Raw genomic sequence first — 24744 nt, forward strand, 5'->3', positions numbered from 1 at the left:
CGAAATGTACTACTACTTAACACGACAATATGGTTACGAGAACCAAGATCTTGCACTATAGGCCTATATAATATGTGGTAATATACATTTCTTTATACAAACTGTTTTTAGAACCAAAAGAACATGTCTTGTTCATTCCTTCATGTCCAATAAACTATTCCAAGACCACATGGAGCTGCTAGTGTTAAATCATTGCACATACATCATTTTAATGTATTACCGCTGTATAAGGAAGCACAGATTAAAAACAATAATAATAATAATAGTAATAAAATGGCAATTTTATATGGAAAACGTCGTTTTAGGAAGTCATGGCCGTTGTGAAATGTCCGTATGAAGACATTTTCCATTAACACTAAAATTAAATACACATCAATAAAAGTATACTTTACACTGATGGATGATGTGGCGTTTATCAGTGACAGAAACATTGCCAAATACAGTATATGGATATGTACGAACACATACACATTATTTATATATATATATATATATATATAATATATATACATATATATACATATATATATATATATATATATATGAACTGTAATCCTACCCCCTTTCTGGTTTTGTATATAAAGGTCTGTCACTTTCTATTATATTCAGTGTGAACTTGAAAATGTAGAATATAGCTATACTAAGAAAGTCGTTGTCCCAATATTTATAAAAATCGAGATCATAGCTATAAGTTAGTAATAAAATCAATTATTATGTTCACATACTACAGGAATATCATAATTACCTCGTTTAAAACCCGCCTAAATTAAAAATTACTTAGATTATTTTCACCCAACTCTAAAGGAATTTGTTTATGAGAAAATGTATGGATTGCTTCGTAATAATAAAGAAAAGCCAAGTAGGAAAAAAATTGGCTGTTCATGCTGGTCCCCCCAAGCTCGGATAGAAGAATTGCGCTTGCTTGTAAAATAGCTACTAGGCCTAAGCTTCACTGTTACTTTCAACAAACCTTAGCAGACTGGCTCTAAGCGATAGCTGGTTCTATTGAGACCAGAAGGCCTGTAACAAAAGCGCCAATAAAATAATAACCAAATGCAAGGAATGAAATTTGTAAAGGCGAAGTAAAAGAAAATTAAATAACCGAGTAAGTGAATTAAACCGAGACATTGCATGAACTCTACCCTTTGTACCTGGTCTCAATTTGAAAGACACGTTTTTCTTCCTAATAAAGGAAATTTAATAGAGCTTGATATCACACTAATTAGGAGAGTGACCTAGGTGCAGAGCTACAGAACTAATTAGGGATTAAATGCTAACCAAGCTTGTGTTTGGATAAAAACACTACAGCTATACCATACGACACTTGGGTAGGTAATTGTTTCTGTCAAATTACTATTGATCCATTTTGAAGAACAAGTATGAAGACATATGTTTTATTTTTACAGAATATGGAATTGCCGTCTAAAATAAAGCTAAATAAAATCTTTTATATACAATTACACTTCCCATAGGAGAATTTTTTGCTTAATTTCTGTAATGAATGACAAAACATTAAAGTCTGTCCTTCTACAGGACTCGTGCCACCGTCTATCCACAGAAAACGAACCAAATTATAGGAATGCCTGTGTTAATAGGCGTATCTTCAATCAATAGCAATTAATCGAGTAAAATTTAAATTTGGACAATGTTTTGAGGATAGCAATTTTTACACAAGGCATCTACGGTCTTCTACACAACTTTCTAGGCACTTGAGTGTAGGATTGGAATGACTGTCAAGCCAACGGCCATATACTGGCTTTGCTTTCTGTGTTTTTATATTGTGCAAGCACTTAAGAGATTCAGTAATACATACAGATAAGTTTATATATATATATATATATATATATATATATATATATATATATATATATATATATATATATATATATATATCTGTGTGTGTGTGTACACTTGATGAATCTGACAAGGCTACCATAGCAAAAGCGATAAAAGCAGTAGACATGGTGGGTATCTATGTATCTACCCGATCCAACTCGTTGATGAATGTCACAAAAATGAGCTTTTTTAAATATAAAAATTATGAATATAAAAATTACTAAGTGGGTGTATGTGCTTTTATCACTTTATGCATACGCCAAGCAATACAATGTTTGGTAAACAGCTGGTCTTTCCTTCGCTGCATTTGATCAGCACAGAGCTGGTTTATCCTTAATATGGAGTTTTTCCCAGTGAATTATAAAGACTCATATGCTTGCACTCGACCTTACGTACGATTCTGATGCAATCAGTAATATGTGCCACAAAAGAAGCCAAAATAAGTAACCTCAACAATATTTATTCCTGATATTAAAATAGCACTAGTGTAATACTGTACTGTACATATAATAACTGTATCACGTAATAATTCTTTACAGAAATATTGTAAAAAAAAAAAAACACTTTATAATGAAAAGATTAAATTGATAGGCCTCTCCTGGTAGAGTTTCTAAAAAAAAAGAGCAATAAAAATGGTTATCTTAATAATTTAAGCTAATTATTTTAATGATTAACTTTAATCTTTAAGTTTCCAGTAACGGGCAAAGTCCTTCTATTGTGGAAAATCTTCTACTTTTGTAAAACCTAGTTTTTGCGTGACCACCCTATATAAAAGCTTAGAGATTAAGTTCTGCTATGTGTTTTCGCTAATTTGTGTTCCTTTTATGCTATACAGATATACAATTTCCCTTTACTTCTATCTATGAATAACAGCCAACAGGAAATTATCCTAGCACACCTCGACTTAAAATGACGTTACAAAAAGTAATATAAACTAACTATTAAACAAAACCCAAAAAACATATAATTTGCTTTCATGACAGCGACAACATGCATCCAGAAAAAATGTCTTAACATCGGTCACACTTTATACAGGGTGTCCCAAAAGTCTGGAGCGGCGAGAAATAGGAAAAAAGGGTTAAAATTCCGTAGTCTAACTTGTTTTGGACACCCTGTACATATAGTTCTACAATATAATCAAAATATCACAAGAGCATGGGGATTAAACAAAAAATTATCAAACGAGAAGTTGTAAACGGTAGTAAGTAGACCATTCTATAGCATTAAGCGTAAAAAGCCCACACTAAAAGATTGTAGTGAATATCGAATTCCTTCATCATTTGATTTAATGAACTTTACAAATCCCTCGAGGAAGAGACAAGTTAGAATATCCTTGGTGCTGTTCATTTCAGCATCAGCTTTTACAAGTCTTATAAATAAGCTCTGATGTAGTATGACATTATAGGCAATAATAATAATAATAAAGTTAAATAAGGGATTCGCATCATTAAACCGAATGCTGCAGAGACATTCCTGTACTTACGAATCACCATCTGTGGCAGCACTACAAGGGAGAGGGAAGAAACAGAACGCATTAGAACAGATGAACATCAAAGGCAGGAGAGTCTTTAAAGAAAGAAAAAAAAGTAAATAAATGCAGACTTCGATTCTGGGTCATAGTAGGATGCCGGTATAACACAAATCTTTCAGAGGGATGTTGTACAAAATGCTTCCAAAACAATGGTCTGAAACAAAACAGAGTTGTCAGGGGAGGACTGATGAGTATGTAGCATTGAGTAAAATGCAATTGAATCAAATTCTTTCATTTTTGCAGTGTGTAAAGCATCCCTCTAGTGCACACACTACGTCAGATTTTCCTTTATGACCTGAAAGTTCACTGAACAGGCTATGGTTTATGGGTAATTATCGTAAGGGCACAAATGATATTGAGAACAGATGAAAAATTTACATATGATATACGGAAATTTAGCTGTACAAAAATGCAAAGAGAATACCTACAAATGTATATATATATACATAATCAGTGAGACACAACTCCATTACCAACAGCATAAATACAATTAGCCTAGCACCACACAAAACATCTCATATCTTCAAGAAATGGGAGGAGAGCGAGGTTATTTCCCTGAAGCCACCAGTCGTGAAGGCTTAATTAAATACAATATGCAAGGTAAGCATGGTATATATATTTCTGCGGAAGGTAGAAGCAGCAAAGACCAAAATATTATAGACGATAGCTAAATACAAATATCTAAAGACAAGAAGGAAAACTCGTGCACCCAAACCTTACAGTAAGATGAGACTAAAGCTGTATTCAAAATGTAGACAATGATGTACGTATACTGAAGCTCTGTTGTGAAGCAAATGAGAAATTTTAGAATCCTAGAATTAACTAAGCCTCTGAAGAGCAGCTTTCACACATTCACCAGTAGCCTTCAGATACTTATATTTTTTTCTTTCAAATCCATGTGAGAGAAACTTGCAAACCTAACAGAAAGACTGCCTAGCATCAAACTCCTGCACGGCAGAAAACGAGCCAGAGTTTATAAAGTGGATCTTTGTGACTGGCATAAAATTAGCCAAGATGTGGGATATCATTCTTTAACCCAATCAGACAACCAGCACATCTATTGAAATAAAATAACAAGCCTTTATAGAGCTGCACTATGCATGACCCTTGGCTGTCCAGCTGATGATCAGCTGTCTGACAGCCTACAAAGCCATTTAAAATTAGCAGAACCCAGATAGCATAGCTGTTATAAATTTACCAACACCACCATGGAGAAAATCAACAAGTCAAATTTCCTTATGGCTAACATGTTTACTTGCACATTTTGAAGGTCTTTATTCTTTAAGGATAGAATATATTTTCCTTTTGTAGCGAATTTGGATAATAAGAGCATGTAAAGTATATACTACCTATATATAACGAAGACACGGTACAAAGGTATTTTGAGAGAATGTAGGAAGAGCCGATAAAAATAGCACATAATTCATTAGTCTTTGGAGAAAGGAAATAATCAACACGCCCGGTTGATGAGTAGGAGACTGGTTAGAATCACAGAACTTTAATATCCAGGAAACGCACGAGTTCAAGCAAGGGGCCGCATGAATTTGTGGGGTTTCTGCGTAGGCGGTTCAAGCGCCTTGTGTTTCATTCGTTATTCAGCCTTTAGGAAGATAGTAATTGTGGCATTCGGTCTTTATTTTTCTGGAAAAACACAATGATACACACATAATATATATAATACACGCATACAACCGTATGTATATATATATATATATATATATATATATATATATATAAAATAGTGTGTATGTGATTGTATACATATATACACATTACATACATACAGAGAATACATGACTTAGTCTTGGGTGTTTTCAATGCGAGTAGGCCTAGTGCAGAGGAGAGGTAAACACAGTTGGTAGCTGAATTATTCAGGAAGAGAAAGCTAGATGCTTTGGCACTTAATGAGACAAAGGTGAATGGGTAGAGATCGGGAGGTCAAAGAGTGATTACGTCGGAGGTAGATGGAAGATATGGTTTAGAAAGGGTATAGCTCTTGTAGTACAAGTGAAAAGTACAAATTTGTTAATTCGGGAATTGTGGCAAAGATTGAGTGTGACGCGAGGAAAAGTTGGAGATGGACATAAAATTTATGCCAGAGCACAAGCGCTGGGACCTTTGAGGTCACTTAGCGCTGAAAGGGAAACAGAAAAAAAGGTTTGAAAGGTGTAACAGGAGGAAAATCTCAAACCAGTTGCACTATGGAACAATCGTTAGGAGAGGGTAGAAAGTAAGATGGAAGAAAGAGAATTTGAATGGGGTGCAGTTAAAGGAATGGAAGGGGTTGGGGACCGGAGGAGTGCTAATGAGCATAAAGTAAGTAATCCCTACGACGCCCGACCCCCTTCCCCAAACCAACTTGGTGGGCGAGGAAAAATGGCAACTGTAAGTTTACTTTACATGGGCCAGAAATAGCAATGAATAAGGCAACAGAGAATGTTCACAGAAATCTAGCTGTAACTGTGTCTGCCTAGTTTTGAGGAGATAGAATAGTTTAAGCTAGTTGAAATTATCCTTGAATGAACTACAGGCAAAGTGAGCTTGGATAGGGTCACTTCAAATGAATTTTCAATAAATATTTAGTTGGGTGCTGCAAGAGAATCTTACTGACGTTTTCTGAACAAGGGACTAAATGAAGATCCAATACTTGAGAGTACGAATCAAGATTTGAACAGCATCAATACTATTTTCTTGAAATAAATACGTTCTAATACATATGTATAATACATATACATATAATAATAGTACTATTAAAATTATCGCTGCTATACGTTCTTCTACTACCAAGCCAAGTTTGAAGCGCCTGTTATATCCCTTACACTCACTCTCTCTCTCTCACACACACACACACACACACACACACACACATTACATAATGCACATTTCATCATTTGTCATTTTTCCAAGTACCTATATGTTAAGACGAATAACAAAGTATCTTATTTTCAAAATTTATGACGTTTATATTCAAATACGGATTCAAATTGCAGAATAACGTGTACTTTGCACTGCATAATTGCGTTATATTTAATGTTCGATTAATAGTATTTCACTGGTGTCAAAGGGAAATTGCCATTGTCATGGCATAAATACATCATAGAAAGTTACAAAGCGAATTCGTTTAGTTTGCCATATGCAATATCCGTTTTCTAGCCCATCTCATTTTCTGTACCAAGATGCCTGGGGGAGCAGTTGCATCAGAATGATAACTTCGACTCATTTTACTTGTTTTTCTCCATCATACAAGGATTTATCTTATATCTAATAACATAACAAAAGAATAATTCAAAATTAAAAAGTGTTAATAATTCACTGATAATAACACACTCGCTAAAAACCTTTGAAGAAAGTAGAGTTAAGAAATATGCCGAAGAGCTTACGTCTGGCAGCTCCATTCACCGTAACACAAACAAACGTATATATACATAAAAAAATACCAAGCCTCAGTTGCAAGTTCGGAATATTCAATTTTCAGGCGTTTCTATATGGTTTAAGGTACTATGAGTTACTAGATTTAATGAAAAAACGGACATAAAACACAATTTTTTAAAACCAAATTCACACAAAAAAGTGCACGATATCAAGCCAAAACTGCTATTTCTGGTCCTACATAGTGCGCGTTCAGTAAGGGAAACATCGCAATTTTCCTTTATGTAAGACATACTTCATCATTTCCATGGTAGTAATGCAATTTAGACAACAACAAAATATCGGGATATAAATGTATTTGAATGGCAATTGATAAGAGGACTCGCTAAGACAGCATACACACAAGGACTGTTTATACCTTTAGATGGTTGCTCATGAACACCACCCAGGTTACGTTAGCTCCTTGTTGTCTCCTCTAGGTACCGCCCAGGTGTGCAGCGGAGCGCTGACAGTGTACAAGTTGTGTCGAGATACTTTGGTGTAACAACAAAGACTAATTTTAGATTGGTACGTATTTGTGTCAACGCGTACTTCTACGGGTTGTTTTACCCCAGAGTTTGGTATACCGTGTGCAATGTGCGGTGTTTATTTGCTGAAAAAAAAGTTTGTGGAACCTGTTTACCTACCTGCGTGTTCTACTGTTCCCAAAAGGCAGGTCTAAACTGCCTTTTTAATTTTGGCCCGAAGGATTTTTCTCGGGGAATGCCCGTCCTTCCCATTCTTTCATAGAAGGTTTTTATCCCGTGTTTTTGCCTCTTTCCAACCAAGCGTGGCATTTCCGATGTCATTACTGTGTGAAATACCAGGTGCGGCCTGACAGTTAATACTTAAATTGCAACTGCACAGGTGGCAATGGTAAAGTGCTTTGGAATCGGTAGTAGGAAAAGCTTTAGCGCCTGAAGTTGTGGAGCCTGAGAGAGGCGTTTTGCTTGTTTGTTTGTTTTACTTTTTTTATTGGTATTATCCCCAAAATTGTTGGCTGGTGAGCGTTTAGGAACTGTCGGCCTTACAATGAAAGCTCGCAGTGTCTTGGCCAGTGTTACGTTGAAAAAGGCTGCCTAATTTTATTACAACTAATTTCCAAGTTAGTTAAAATATCAACCAAATCCCCAGTTTGGTCTTAGAACAGTTATTTGACAAGTTCCCTCTTTCTGTTTATCAACAGAAATGGTACAGCCAAACCACAAAACCTACCTAGAAGTTAACTTGCCCAATTTGTCATTGTGTGCTTTGCAATGGTGATTTGTTTTACTCGTCCTGATTACTGTCCCCCACGGAACAATTCATCTTAGTTCCTGCCGACCGTCACAGAAAATGACTGAATAACTAAGTATCTTGATATAATTATATGTTTAAACCCAGCCCCAGCTTATGTTTGTAAAGTTTCCAGTTTCAAAATATGTTGCATCAGATTATGTGTAAGGAGAAGGGGCGTGGATTTTTCAGGGGAAGGAAGCTTAATTATATATATATATATATATATATATATATATATATATATATATATATATATATATATATATAAGTTAAAGACCTCCTCCTCAATCAAGTTTACCATGTTTGTTTGTCAATAGATGGAAATCCTGTAAATCTGGGACACATAGCTAAATGACATCAATCCATTTCCCTTGAAAGCACTTACAACACTTTAAGTTTTAAATGTCTCTGTTGGTGGCTAAAGGTAAGTTAACTCCTAAATCCTATTGTTGCCCTATTTCAAGGGAGAGCAGCTTGATCAGTCTGTGCTTGAAGCTAAATAAGGTACTTTTGTTTGTTGCTACGGGTATCTATTCTGTAAGAAGTGATGTATCCTTAGGTAAAGCCTCTCTAATGTGACTGGAATATGTAGAAAACAGTTACGACTACATTAAATAAATGAATACCTTGCCTCCCTGGTTACAACCCTTGTAAACAGGGCTCTACCCTCAGCAGTGGTTTTTGTAGTTCCCTGGAAGTATTCCAGTGAATTTAAAAAAAAAAAAAAAAATTTCATTGCACATACCTTGTTAATGACAATGATCCTACCTTCAGACCCCAGAAACTGTCAAAATGCTTGAACTAGGGTTTAAAGTGAATCCTGTAGGATACTTGAGGAATTAAACCACATAAAGAGGGTGGCCACCAGTCTAAGTTTAATTTTATTTTGTTTTACATCTCTGTGTTGGAAATCCATTACAAATTTGAAATAACAATGATATAAGCTATGATGGACAAATTTAATTCTTCTCAATTTAGATACTGTGAGTACTTGAAAGCAATGCATAGATGCCTGTGATAAATTACAGTACTGTATTTTTAATATTTTTTTATTAAATAAATAATCACTTTAGTATACTGTAATGTACAAGATATACATAAGTGTAGTAGGTATAACGTCTTTTGGGTTACACGGGTCCCTTTTAGGTTCTGAGAACTTTGTGTTTGTTAACATTTACAGATAGAACTGTTGTTTTTGTACTTTTATTGATGAGAAGTGATTTGTCACAAAAAATCTACACATTCCAAATCAGAATTAGTACAGTGTTGAGCTACTTTCCCTCATAAGCTATGAAATGAAGCAGGCATATTATACTTTAAAACTGCTGATAGAGTCATCCTTCTAACATTTTAACAAAAGTTATTTTCCATTAGGAATTTGTCAACATGGAAAACTCCAGAAGACGAAGTGCCTCATTACCTTCAGTTGAAGACCCAGGAGAAGACCCCGATGAAGATGCCACTATAAATGGAGGACAGCGTAGTGGTGCCAACAGAATTAGTGGCAGTCTGAGCAGCCTACCATTACCACCCTTATATCCATGTATTGAGGTATGTGCTCATTGTGGGAAGAAAGTTACAGACAGGAATGTAGTAAATGAGGAAACACAGGACGCCATAGATGCAAATACAGATTGCTCTTGTGAATGCCACCGCCAAGCTTGTTCACGGTCTGAGAAGTCGTTAACTCGACAAGAGCACATTCCACCTGGGGGACCAAATTGTTTACCTGGGTGTGGCTACTCTGGTCTACCTTGTTATTACTGTAGCTCTTTTCCAAGTAACAGGGAGCTCCCTGAGCCAATAGGTCAACAAATGAATCAAGCATTTCAACCTACACAGATCTACACTGTTGAGTTGCTAGGTCCACCTCTGGATGGGTTTCAGTCCGGATCATCGACTTCTCCAATAGAACAAAGGATTATAGTGCAAAGTGAGGAAAATCCAGATGCAGCTAGGAGGCGAAAGACTTGTATATCACTGGTCGTTTTTATAATTACAATTAATGTAGCCATTGCAATTGTTCGGATGCTGAGTAGTGACAACAGGTTTAATGTGTATTAATGTTCATGCCATTTTCTATGATTGCAACACACAATATACTTTATTTGTGTAGAAGGGTACTACACATATGATTTTAACACTTAATACACAGAATCATTGATGTTTAATGAAAAATGTGCCTTGCTTAAATAGAAAGCATGCATCCAATATGTTGTTGGGTGCTTGATTTAAAGTTGGGTCATTACAACACAAACAACTCTTTGGTCACACTGCAGGTTTATGAACAGTACTGTATTTGATAATTGAGACTAACAATTTCACAAGTTTACATTTCCTCCTGCATGGTACATACTACTATATTGCATGGTTATCCAAAATGTTGAATAATTGGTTTATGTTTATTGATTACCGTGAAATTTCACTTAAGGTACTGGAATCCCACTATGCCCATTACAGTGTTTGCAAGAGATGTGCAGAAAGTGAAATAGTTTTTTCTTCATTTACTTAAGAATTTTGAAACAGTAAGGATGGAATTTCCAAAGTTTCAGTGTATTTTGTAATGTACTTAATCAGATTTTCAGAGAAGTATCTTCAGATTAGACCAGTTCCCACATAACAGCCCACATACATACATAGCCCAGTCAGATTGTTTTATTGATTTGAATATTAATGACTGGTTTGTTATTTGTTAAAATTTCAATTGTTAAAATTATATATGAGCAGTACAGTATCACAAATACCTAACATTTCTTTTTCATTAGTGTTTCTATTGAAGATTTGCTTGGTATAAAACAAAGGTCACAAAAATAGCTGCATTACAGTTTGGGTTTGTAAACAAAGTAGTATTGGTACTGTAGTTAAGAATTATTAAAGGAATCTCGAATAGACTTAACAGAAAAAGCCACAATTCATTAAGGTATTCAAATATTGGCCTTTATCATAATATGAAAATATAAGAATCTCTTTATAATGTATACAAAATTAAAACCAAGAACAGTACACATGATGGGAAAAGTGTGTCAGGATCCAAAATAAAAAAGGAAAAGGTCCCATGATACTGAAATCCATTATCTAATTTTTATAGCCATAATATATGGTTACAGTACCTATCTCAGTGGTGAACACAAAGGATGTTCAAGTATGTGGACTCAGAAAGTTTTTTCCATTTCTACTTTTTCTAGTTCAGTTTTGATTGTAAAATTTATCTCCTTTTGAAGGTTGATAATTCACATTGTTATTTTTCCTCTTACTACTTTAAATGCTTAATATTATTTTCCCTCTTACTAATTTAAATGTTTAACCTCTTGCCATAATGCAAAATAGTTTTTAGTTGTACAGTACTTCTCAAATAAAAATTGTTTTAAACTTAGTAGGTTAGATGAAGTTCAAATTTGTTTTTGGCATTTGCTCTCAAGCTGATATTCCTGTTTTGTTACTCAGTACCTTTGTATAGTTTGTATTGTTCAATCATGACACAGGGTGAGCACCATGAGAGTCTAGGAATGTCACTCACTAATATCATTATTTTTTTTCAAATTACATTAAAAGATGAAACATTTCTTTGACATTTTTGTGGCACAGAGATTTCTTTTGTATCGGTTTTTATATATTTACTAACATTTTTTAATTATGCTGAGAATATTTTTTTTTTATACAGTATGTACTTATGAGCTGCCCTGATTTCATTCTTTTTTTTTTTCTTCCAAGCCACCTTTTCTGCAAATTGTGGGACTTGAGGGGACTACTCTCTTATCGTCTTGACCTTCAAGACTTCTCTGTCTTGTGATATGGCTTTTTTTGGAAGTATATACTGTTATATGAAGAGTTACAACTGTTTTACTCCTCCTTGGTGATATTTGGGTTCATGTTAATGCAATCTGACTGTGTTTGTGCAACATTTGTGTTGCTTACTGTAAGGTGTTTATGATGATGTGAAAGAGAGATCAATTCTTCCTTTCTTTACTTTTGCAAAAGCAGTGCTTAAAAGTTTTTTAGTCGTGAAGTACTACACTCTACATACATTCTCAGACTTATAATTTTGATGTTTTGATGTGAATTAAAAATTCATAACTTAATGAAACACACTAATGAAATTAGTTTCTTAGTTTTAAGTTAAAATGTGTTTACAAATAGTATTGTACTTTCCATGTGTTTAATAGAAAAAGTTGCTTGCAAGTGTTCTGTTAATCTACTTCAATGCTTGTCTATACTGACTTTACCAAACTTAAAAGAAATTTCTGCTGAAATCTTTGTGCATCATCTCGAATATGGAAATTCTTGAATGATGGTACAGATTTTGATAAGCTGGTCTGTGCAAAAGAGTGTACAATACGCGGCAGCAGTTGATTTCTATCCATGTGTTAAATTTAGTGTTTTATAAAAACTACTTCAGTGGATGGTTTGCAATCCAGTTTAGCTTTTATATTTAAGAGTTAAATCTTTTCATAACTGCCTTAAAAGTCCTTGATACTGCCATTTAGAAAGTATTTAAAAAAGAATGAATCATCTGTAGTGGCCCTTTCTGATTTTTTTACTTTTTATAACGGTTTCTCAAAGAGTTTTTTCACTTTTGTAACCTTAGTTTGACAAACATCTTTATGAGGCTTCATTCTTCTTTTTGAACCACAATCTGGTTTGTCAAATTTATACTTTGTGCATGGTTAGTATGTATATGCATACTAAAAATTGATTCACTACAATGGACTTGTGGTTAGTCACTTTTTTGTATGCTTTGTTCATACTAATTCAGCAAGTCCTGTATATGTATATATGTATGACTTAGTTTAAAAAGAGGGTCATGGTGTTAGATAAAGTAGAATCTTAATAACTGTGTTTGAGAGGCTTATAAAGTGAACATTTACGTTGTTTTAATCAAACTTGTTGAAAACAAATACCAATGTAAATACTTATGTAAATAAGTAAATACTTGTATGTTACTGCTTTGCCTTTTCAGATATTCATGTCTATTTATGACTAAAGGATATCTGCTGGAAAACAAAGAGCTATTAAATTTAGTTGACTAGATTTCAGTGAAGGGGATAGTGTCTCAGATGCTCCCAATTGTCTAAACTGTTCTTCTGTGTATGTAATTTTATTGCACTACTGCAGGTTTTGAAATTCAGTGCAATATTACATTTTTCACTCCAGTGACATAACAATATAGCATATTTTTAAAGTTAAGTTCCCTTCATCTGTTAAATGTGCAAGAGGATTAGCTGTATACTGTAACTGAATGTATGTTCACTGCCTAGTACATAAAGAAGTATATTATTTTAAAGGAATATTAACTTCAAAGGTATTAGGGATGAGGACAGAAAAAAAGGTGCTCTCAGCAATTAAAAATATATGTATAAAAATTTGGAAGTGTATTATGGAATTTAAATATTTTCTAGGATATGCTAGAAGCTTTTGTAATATTTTAGTTATAATTGTAAAGTCTTGTGTATACTATGTGTTGTGAATACTATGTGTGTGTTTGTAAAAGCTAGAATTTTTTTACCTCCTGACAAACAACTTAAAAACATAAAAGAGTTCTAATTCAATTTTGAGTTAACAAAAAACTTTAATCTCAAGTTTGATAGGAATATGTTTTGTTAAAATACATAGGAATATGTCTTGTTAAAATACATGTGTTTTTGAAACTGATTACATAAGAAATATGCCTGCTCAATTTTTAAGATATGTGAATAAGTTGAAACTGTGATATATGTACTATGGTTAAAGTACCACGTATAACCTTGTAATTCATTTGCAGTTACTACTAGGGTCCCAAGATATTCTATGAAAGTTACGATGCTTTAGCATCACAAATGAGTATTAGAGGGGTTTATAAAATTGTTACTTTATCTGTATTTTTAAAAATAAATTTGGTATTGTTTTTTAAGGCATATTTATTTTATCCAATATATATTGCAGTATGTATACTGATTCACAGCAGCAATGAACACAACCCTAGATAAGGCTAACACATGCAATGCCACAGCAGTTTCCGAATTCCTTTAACAATTTCATGCTATGCTGCATTGTAAAATGCAGAATAGTCATAATATTTAGTAAAAAATCAGGACTTGACAGAATAATCTTAAGTTTTTGGGTATGAATTATCCTTCATGACACAACGGTATTAGAGTTTGATGCCTGATCACGTTACCTAGTCATCAGTTCTACAGTATTTTGGAGTTGGGCTCCATAAGAAGTGACCTGGAATAAAATGGTTTTTTGGGATGTGTTCAACAAGTACATTCCAGAAACTGCAACCGAGCATTATACCTAGACACGATTACTGTACTGGAACAAAATGAAATACCCAACTTTGAACAAGTAATTTGAGTGTTTCATGGACCCATTGGGTGGACAGAATAATGAGGGTGAGGCCCTGACCACATTGGCGAGCAAACACTGCTTTCAAAACCAGTTTCCACTATACTGATCGACCGGACCGAGTATGGAGCCAGAACGATGCTTCAGAAGCAGAGAAAATATAAACAGCTGGAAGTGCCCGCTAGTGTGGACAGGCCTTTAGTGGGAACCAAGGGTCTCAAAGGGCAATGTAGCTGTTTTCAGTCGTAACTGCCGATGCTGTCTCATAAGGGTATTACACATGAAAACTAAAAAGAAAAAAAAAATAATGATAGACAAAGGGTTCCATATTCAAGCAAGGCGAGAGGTATCACACTGAAGAAGAAAACCCACAGTAGTGGCGACATGCACAGAAACCAAGGTCTTTAGACCTTGAGAGGCACCATCAATGTTCAAAAGGTCATAGACTCAATGACAGACCAAATAAATTCCACCTTCAAACGATCAGTCCTTTAGGTACTGTATTTCATTTTATATAAGTTGGTGAAATATTTCCGATACACAGTATTTCCTGGTTCCTCGATTTCCAAGAGCTAGGAACCCACAGGAAATTCCAACCTTGCTAAAATAAGTCTTCTGGAAAAAGCAAAGTTTTTTGTTCAGTAGCAGGAAACATGAAATGGTGGATCCTTTAAGTCGGGTAAAGGAAATATCAAGGTCTAGAATTTGACGAACACCAATTGCGCAATCCATGACAAAGGTCAATGGCATGAAATTCTCTCTCTCTCTCTCTCTCTCTCTCTCTCTCTCTCTCTCTCTCTCTCTCTCTCTCTCTCTCTCTCTCTCTCTCTCTCTCTCTCTCTCACTGTGCACGAAAGGCAAGACAAAAATCGAGGAATTCCTCTACTATAGATGAAAAAATGTGATTGTGCATGTACAATTTAATATGTTATTGAGTTTTCTCTCAGTGAAGAGAGAGACTGGAGGGGGGGCGGGGAGCGAAAATTGTGGTTACAAAACGTTCTCACGAAAGTTAATCAATTAGACGGAATCAACTACATAAAGAAGGCAGAGAGAGAGAGAGAGAGATTACACAACACTGGACGTATTAAACGCCTCCTCGCAACAAAGTGGCGAGGAGAGAATAAGACCACCTGACCATAATTAAACAGCGAAACTTTTTCCCGCGCAAAAGTGGATAAATTGGACTGATGCTGCTGCAGCCATGACCGTAAAATTGGATTTTGTGATCACAGCTGCAACCTGGGCCAACTGCCATTTGCTTCAAAACTTTATTGGCCCCAATTTTTTTCTTTATTAAAAAATGTTCATTGCTTTTCATTTATTTATTTTTTGAAGTTTGCAAATCAAAGAGTGACGCGTCACGGAGGGCAAGGCCGAGAATTGACTTTGCCCAGATAATCGAGGACCATTTTGCTTGACACCTGTCATTCTGTCACTTCAATGACTCATTTTTATTTGGTGGGGGCGGGCTGTGTGGGGGGGGTGGGGGGGGCAGTTAGTATCAGTCACCGCTTTATTCTTGCCGACCCTATCATTGAAGTATTATTTGTAAAGCTGCAAGCACTACTTCAATCGCTTTTGCTGGGAGTTTTACACACACACACACACACACACATGACGTTCAGGGCGGATATATATATAATCCCTTTTTCGAATGCAAATGAATTTCAAAGGTGCAGCTAATTCGTTATTAATGGGGTATTCGTGGCAAAATATTTGACAGCATTAAGTCATGCAAAATATCTTTGACGAACTGTCATATGAATATTGGGGGAGAGTGTGTGTGTGTGTGTGTGTGTGTGTGTGTGTGTGTGTGTGTGTGTAATATATATGAACCATTTAGTAAAAAAGGGTTTCAGTAATTCAGGCTGTTTTATCAATTGTATGATAGATCTGACGTATCCTGTTCGTTCCTGAAATAATAATGGATTTATTTAATGACTAGCCATAAAAAAAATAATAAAATTTTTATACGTGAGGGTATTACGTTCACCGAGGCAGTCATATATATATATATATATATATATATATATATATATATATATATATATATATGCAAATACCACAGGAAAATGATAGTCAGAAATCCAAGAGCTTTCGTCTTTACTAAGACATTGTCAAGGAGCGAATGAAATACAATTGGAGAGAAAGGTCTCAGGTACAAAACAAGATCAAGAATACCAGATGGTTAATTGTCAAAAGGGTAAAAATTAAAAGAGATAATCCAGGATTATCGGATATCATACGATCACAAAACCTAAACAGATTTGACCCTAACCGAAATTACAAAGTATCTTTACAGTCCAAAACATGTAAAAACTGAATATATTAATTTTGTTGCTTATATTTATCTACAACTTTTTTCATTATAAAAGTATCAAGTTTAAATAAACCAAGACTTAAATTTAGAACATTTCTATTATTTGACTTGATGAAACAAGATTCAATGATATTCCTTTTAACTGTGTCATTACATGTGAGTAATGAAGTCACGTGCATCTACTGTGATATATATATATATATATATATATATATATATATATATATATATATATATATATATATATATATATATATATTTATTTTTTATGACTATTCATTAAACAAATATATCGAATCTATCATACTAATAAAACAGCAAAAAGTTACAGACCGAGACTATTTATTTTACCGTATGACTCATCAATATTTGAACAAATGCTCTCTTCACGACCAACAATCGAAAGAAGAAGAAAAGAAGAGGAATCGTACCTAATAATCATCCCCTTACGCTGAAAAAAAATAAAATAAAGCCAGAACGCTAATTACTGCGCATAATCATAAATATCAATTAAACGAAAAGCACTTAAAACATAATAACAAATGAACGAGTCGGCAAACGGACAGTCTTTAAATTCTGTAGCAACGAAAGCAAATTTGCAAGCTCCGTTTTCGACTCTCCCTGGCACACCCTCTGCAGACTCCACCATTCCTAATGAGCTTTCGCTCACGCTTGACACCTGAGGAGGAGTTGGAGGAGAAGGAAGGAGGATCGATGCTTCGGATGTCTCCTTTTTCTTTTTTAACATCCCCTCTAGGTCCGCGAAGTGACCGCCGTTTTCGTCCGCGCTCGCAAAATGATAATTTCCCATTACATTTCAATTACCAAGCGCTGTGACGCGGAGTTAACTGCCTTGTAGTGGCAGAAAGCATCAGGTGTCAGTCCGTTTTCTTTGCAACGGTCCGGAGCGAGACGTTATTTACGAATCTCTGGAGCGCTTTAAGGGTAACATTAGTTTTTTTGTATAAATTAACTCCATGTCTTCTTATTATTAATTTCAAAATACTCTCACAGCAGCAAGAGTCTGTTCGATTCTCCTTTTCTTAAATTTATGTATTTTTTTGCTTAAATTCATTTTATTATTATTATTATTATTTTTTTTTTTTTTTTTTTTTTGCTCTATCACAGTCCTCCAATTCGACTGGGTGGTATTTATAGTGTGGGGTTCCGGGTTGCATCCTGCCTCCTTAGGAGTCCATCACTCTTCTTACTATGTGTGCCGTTTCTAGGATCACACTCTTCTGCATGAGCCCTGGAGCTACTTCAGCCTCTAGTTTTTCTAGATTCCTTTTCAGGGATCTTGGGATCGTGCCTAGTGCTCCTATGATTATGGGTACGATTTCCACTGGCATATCCCATATCCTTCTTATTTCTATTTACAGATCTTGATACTTATCCAATTTTTCCCTCTCTTTCTCTTCAACTCTGGTGTCCCATGGTATTGCGACATCAATGAGTGATACTTTCTTCTTGACCTTGTCAATCAACGTCACGTCTGGTCTGTTTGCACGTATCACCCTATCCGTTCTGATACCATAGTCCCAGAGGATCTTTGCCTGATCGTTTTCTATCACTCCTTCAGGTTGGTGCTCGTACCACTTATTACTGCAAGGTAGCTGATGTTTCTTGCACAGGCTCCAGTGGAGGGCTTTTGATACTGAATCATGCCTCTTTTTGTACTGGTTCTGTGCAAGTGCCGGGCATTCGCTTGCTATGTGGTTTATGGTTTCACTTTTCGTATTGCACTTCCTACATATGGGAGAGATGTTATTTCCGTCTATCGTACTTTGAACATATCTGGTTCTTAGGGCCTGATCTTGTGCCGCTGTTATCATTCCTTCAGTTTCCTTCTTTAGCTCTCCCCTCTGTAGCCATTGCCAATTGTCATCGCTGGCTAGTTCTTTAGTCTGTCTCATGTATTGTCCGTGCATTGGTTTGTTGTGCCAGTCCTCTGTTCTTTCTGTCTTTCTCCTGTCTCTGTATATTTCTGGGTCTTCGTCTGCTTTTATTAGTCCTTCTTCCCATGCACTCTTTAGCCACTCGTCTTCACTGGTTTTCAGATATTGCCCCAGTGCTCTGTTTTCGATGTTGACGCAGTCCTCTATACTTAGTAGTCCTCTCCCTCCTTCCTTTCGTGTTATGTATAGTCTGTCCGTATTTGCTCTTGGGTGTAGTGCTTTGTGTATTGTCATATGTTTCCTGGTTTTCTGATCTATGCTGCGGAGTTCTGCCTTCGTCCATTCCACTATTCCTGCGCTGTATCTGATTACTGGCACTGCCCATGTGTTTATGGCTTTTATCATATTTCCGGCGTTGAGTTTTGACTTGAGTATCGCCTTGAGTCTCTGCATATATTCTTTCCTGATCGTGTCCTTCTTCTCTTATTATTATTATTATTATTATTATTATTATTATTATATTATTATTATTATTATTATTATTATTAAAAAAATAATTATAGCAGCATGAGTCTGTTATGTATGGGTACATAAATTTGAAAATAAATCTCTGCGGACAGCTTTCAGGAAGCCATTCGTCTCCCCCTCCTTTTTTAAAATTTATGTAACCATACATAACTTTGGATTTGTTTCTCCATTATTATTATTATTATTATTATTATTATTATTATTATTCAAAAGACGAACGCTACTCATACAGCACAAGCCCACTAGGGCCACTGACTCGAAATTAAAGTTTTCCAAAGAATTTGGTGTTCATTTGAAGGGAATAAAAGAAGGTAACAGGAAATTCAGAGAGCAGAAGCGATCCAGTTATTAAAAAAAGAAAAAATACATAAGGCTATAACAAACAAACTGAGACGGAAGTTAATACAAGTATAACACTGCCTTTCAGAATACCGGGGATAGTCCTTCTAACCCTTGCAATATCTATCTTCCGTCCTTGTTCGACCGAGACGAAGGGGAAGGTCTGTCAAAGGGAAAAATCAAATGCAAGTTGCACTAAGGGGAGGACCGTGTCAGCTTTCCGTTCTGAGATCGAGGTATATACCTTAAAATGAAGTCACGTTTGTGAAACTTCGGTATAAGATGCTTTTAATTAAGGGAGGTTTCGTGTGTTTTCGTGTATATACCTAATCATTATTGGGAAAAATAGTAACACTTGTATCTCCGTGAATATGTACTTAGGTATGCTGTGCGTATATTTCTACACTTTTTCACATAGTACACTCTTCATGCTGATTATAAGATATATATAATATATATGATAATATTATATATATATATAGATATATATATCTATATATATATATATTTATATATATATATATATCAGCATGAAGGGTGTACTACTACTTTGTAAAAAAAGTATGTATATATGTATATATATATATATATATATATATCATATATATATATATATATATATATGAGATGACTTAACGTCCAAAAAGACAATATAACTACTTTGCCTTACACCATACCAAAACAAAAACAGCCACAAGAGAGCCATTGTTTTTCTTGCGTCACCTTATAACAAGAACAGAGAAAAGAGAGAGCCACAACTGATTCAAAGGCAGGGAAATAAGCCGGTTGTTTTACTGTAAAAAATCAAACCGAATCGAGAGGAGAAACAAGAGAAAGCCTGCTTTTATCTTATATATATATATATATATATATATATATATATATATATATATATATATATATATATATATATATATATATATATATATATATATATATATATATATATATATATATATATAATACCTGGAACAAGAGAGGGTCAGTAGTTTTTCCTTGTACCAATTCAAGATCGAACCTGCGATTTGTTTCGGTGCAACAATCCCAACCAAAAGCAGAGACAAAGAAGATTCTGTTTTTTACACCAAACCAAAACAGAGAAGATTCTTGATTTTTCTCTTTTACCAAATCAAAACAAACGCAGAGGCTATTACAAGATTCTAAGAAACAATCTGCCTTCCGTCAAAACGAAACCTGAGAAAAGAATCTTGATTTTTCTTCTTGAACGAAATTAATACAGAAGCAGAGACGATTATACACACCACGACGAAAGAAGATGTTCAGGTACAAAGCTATGGAACAACCAGGACATCACTGAGGGACTTAGCAATGGCGAGAGGAGCGAGGGTCGAAATGCTAGCACAGGAACAATCGATAAGCGTTTACCTGGGCCATAACTTGTCACTATGGCGCTGAGCTCAGCAGTTTAAAAATAAATAAATAAATAAATAAAAGCTTACGTGACTTACCTGCAGTCGAAGAGCATTGGTCTGGAGGGTAGGAGGCTGGACTCGATCGTGGCAGCGCTCTGTGAAAGAAAGTTACACGTAAACATTGCTGTTAAGAAGTGAGTGAATTAGTCGAGTAAGTGGTAGTATAGTAAAGCAACTGAAGGCCTTATTCCCATTTGGCAGATGTAGGCATTAATTTGAAGACTGTGTGTTTATTATTATTGCTATTTTCGTGGTGGTAGTAGTAGTGGAATTATAAGTAGTAGCAGTAATGGTAGTATTTTTACTACGGTAGTGGCTATCACAACAAAAGAAGGAACATTTTCAGATAAAAGCCTTATTTCTCAGTACCTGTATATAGGATATCAAACTGTAAGGTGTAAGTATATTATTATTAGTATTATTGCTCTAAGAGGTCCACAATAATAAAGAATGTTGCGAGTTCGTGTATAATTTAAAAACCCTTTACAAAGCTTTCGAACCCTTCCTTGGGTTCATCTTTTGGACTGAAGATGAACCCAGGAAAGGGTTCGAAAGCTTTGTAAAGGGTTTTTAAGTTATGCACGATCTCGCAACATTCTTTATTATTGTGGACCTCTTAGAACAATATATATACTATATTCTCTCGCGATAGAGAGTTTTTCCCAATTAGTATTATTATTATCATTAGTAGTAGTAGTAGTAGTAGTAGTAGTAGAAGGAGGTATGGCAACAGTAGCAACCACAGCAATGGTTGAAACAGCAGCCAAGTATCAGAGAAACAACATAGTATGTCCAAAGTTACTACAAGTGGGCACTTACGGCAACTCTAATGTTCTGCGCCATGTTTTCCTTGAGAACAGCGAAGGGTCGATTCGCACCCCAGTGGTCGCTGTATTTATTGAGGCCGGGACGAATTCGTCGCTTCTTCTCCCCTCCGCCCTGCTCGTTCTCGTCCTGCTGCAGGAGAGGAGGAGGAGGAAGAGGTTAATATCAGGTCACGAGAATGGGGAAAAAAAAATTACATAAAATGAAAAATAAATATTGAAATATGATGTGGAAAATTCCCAAGGATTTTGAGGGGCATGAAAGATGAAGCACTATACGAAATAAATAAATAAATAAAAAAATAAATATTATATATATATATATATATATATCATATATATATATATATATATATATATATATATATGGAGGTATAAAATATAATATGCCTAAGGATTTTGCAAGAGAGAAGGTTGTTATTAGGTCACGAGAAAGGGAAAACATTACATAAAATGAAAAACATATATTGAAATATTATGTGGGAAATTCCTAAGGATTTTGCAGGAAAGAACGAGGTGGTTAATATTAGGTCACGAGAAAGAGAAAAAATTTCATAAAATGAAAAATAAATCTTGAAATCTGAAATGGAAAATTCTAAAGGATTTTGCAGGAGAGGAGAAGGTTAATACAGATCATGACAGAGGAAGCATTATATAAACTGAAGAAAAAAAAACATTGAAATATGATATGGTAAATTCCAAAGAATTTCGTAATTAGTAAGAAAGGAAACATTATGTAAAGTATAAAATACTGCAATTTACAATGGTAAATTCCAAAGGATTTTGTAATAAGTGAGAGAGGAAACATTATGTGAACTGAAAAATATTGGAAGGTGCAGAGGAAAATTCTCAAAGATTTTGTAATAAATTCTCAAGGATTTTGTAATAAGTGAGAGAGGAAACATTATATAAACTTAAAAAATAATTGGGATGTACAGAGAGGAAAATTCCAAAGAATTTTGTATTAAGAAAGTAAAACAAATAGTATAAAAATAAAAGTAATGCAAAACAAAAGTAGGAAAAATTATAAAATATAAATGTAGAGTAAGACAAAATTAAAGTAAATAGTATAAAAATACAAGTAAAGTAAATAGTATAAAATTAAAAGTAAATAGTATATAAGAAATAAAAGTGAAGTAAACAGTATAAGAAATAAAAAGTAAAATATAAATAGTACAAAAAATAAAAGTAAAAGTAACATAAAGTTTAAAAAATTATATTAAAGTAAATGGTATAAAAAAATAAAAGTACAAGAATATCGTCTGGAAAATATATGAGACACAATACATAAACAAATAAAAACCAATAAACGACGAATAACAAAAATTACCATCATCAACGTCAACGTTTCTACAATAGAGGCTTTCCTCTTTGACGGATTAGAGGTAAATAATAAAGGTTCTAAGATATTAGGGTACATGGGAAGATCATCGAATGGTAGAAACTCTAAGGAATAAATGCATGAAGGAGGAATTAATGAAATTGGGTCAGTAGAATAAGTTGGTCAGATTATAATAACAGAAAATGTTTAGAAGATCCACAGTTTTACACACACACACACACACACACACACACACACACACACACACACACACATATATATATATATATATAATATATATTATTATATATATATATACATCTATATATATATAAATATATATATGATATATATACTATATATATATATATATATATATATATATATATTATATATATATAATATATATATATACAGTAGTACCTCGAGATACGAAAGGCTCAACTTACGAAAAATCCAAGTTACGAAAGCAAAGACGAAAAATTTTACTGCTCTACATACGAAAAGTTTTCAAGATACGAAAGGTTTCTGAAAGTCCGAGATTCGCCCCATAACAATTTGAAACTCGTGCCACACGCCGCCATCTTAGTTATAGTAGACTCGCCACCATCCTCCTGCTCTCCCATTGGTTCCTGATGCTAGCCAAGCCATGAATCCTTCTCTCTAATTGGACAGCATCCCTCCCATCATGCATCTTCTATACATACGTACTACGTGTTGGCGTGCTTTACCTCGGCCACTTCGCACCCGAAACTTTACCGTACGCAATCGGCATTCGTTCGCTCCAACGATTTCGATTAGTAACGTAAATTCGTTAGTGATTTCGTTGCAGTACGTAACTTAATTACGTACAGTACATAGAGTCATGGGTCCCAAGAAAGTTGCTGAAGTTCACAGAAAGAAGGGAATGCTTTCTATGGAGACAAAAATGGAGATAATAAAAAAGTATGAAGCTGGCTTGCGGTTGAGTGTGATCGCTAAGGAATACGGCCGAAATCCGTCGACGATAGGCACCATCCTTAAGCAGAAGGAAGCCATCAAAGCAGCTACACCTTCCAAGGGCGTCACTATTTTGTCCAACAAGAGGAGCCATGTGCATAAACTGAAATGGAAAGGCTGCTTCTTGTATGGATCGAGGACAAAGAAATCGATGGCGATATGATCACCGAGACGGCAATCTGCCCGAAGGCCAGCGCTATTTTCGGCGATTTGATTGCCCAAGCCAAAGACAACGGCGGAGAGGGGACATCAACGGCAACCCCAGAGTTCAAGGCTTCTCATGGGTGGTTCGAAAAATTCCGTAAACGGACTGGCATCCATTCGGTGGTGAAGAAATTGAAATTACGTAAACTATAAAAAAGTAAAACGAAATGTAAAAATCAAAAAAAGACAAAATAAATTTTATTTTTAAGTTTTCTGTAAAGTTAAGTGTTACAGTTTTGTTAATGTGTTTTGTAAAGTTTAGTTTGTTTTTTGACATTTTTTACGTGTTTCGTAAAGTTAAGTGTACGTATCTGACGTTTGTCCTCCTCCTCCTCCTCTGCCGCCACTTTCGGAGATAGCCTCACTCGAAAGGTAAGCTTCGACATTTTACGTTACAGTAATAATATTTCTTGTACACTAATATACACTTTATTTACAGGTTTGGATTTTTATTCTTAATTTAGGTATTGAATGGTCCAAATTGTTGTAGTATTTCAT

General features: G+C 34.7%; 2 protein-coding genes across 3 annotated transcripts in view; one reads left to right on the forward strand and one right to left on the reverse strand.

Annotated features, from left to right (window-relative positions):
- The window catches only part of LOC135213568 (adenylate cyclase type 2-like), a gene marked incomplete in the record, with an annotated part of 801033 nt that overhangs the window by 85493 nt on the left and 690796 nt on the right, over nt 1-24744 (reverse strand). The window contains 3 exon segments of the mRNA XM_064247559.1: nt 3320-3340; nt 20935-20993; nt 21718-21855. Coding sequence (XP_064103629.1) covers nt 3320-3340; nt 20935-20993; nt 21718-21855 — 218 coding nt within the window.
- Nucleotides 7149-13940, forward strand: LOC135213575 (uncharacterized). Of its 2 annotated transcripts, none has more exons than XM_064247570.1 (2): nt 7149-7303; nt 9428-13940. In XM_064247570.1, exon 2 carries the CDS (start codon nt 9440-9442, stop codon nt 10115-10117), a length of 678 nt encoding a protein of 225 aa, XP_064103640.1. In that variant the 5' UTR covers nt 7149-7303; nt 9428-9439; the 3' UTR covers nt 10118-13940. The 2 variants fall into 2 exon arrangements, with proteins under 2 accessions (XP_064103640.1, XP_064103649.1); XM_064247579.1 differs by lacking the exon at nt 7149-7303 and adding an exon at nt 7317-7447.

This window comes from Macrobrachium nipponense, chromosome 19, assembly GCF_015104395.2.
Source record: "Macrobrachium nipponense isolate FS-2020 chromosome 19, ASM1510439v2, whole genome shotgun sequence".
NCBI lineage: Eukaryota > Metazoa > Arthropoda > Malacostraca > Decapoda > Palaemonidae > Macrobrachium > Macrobrachium nipponense.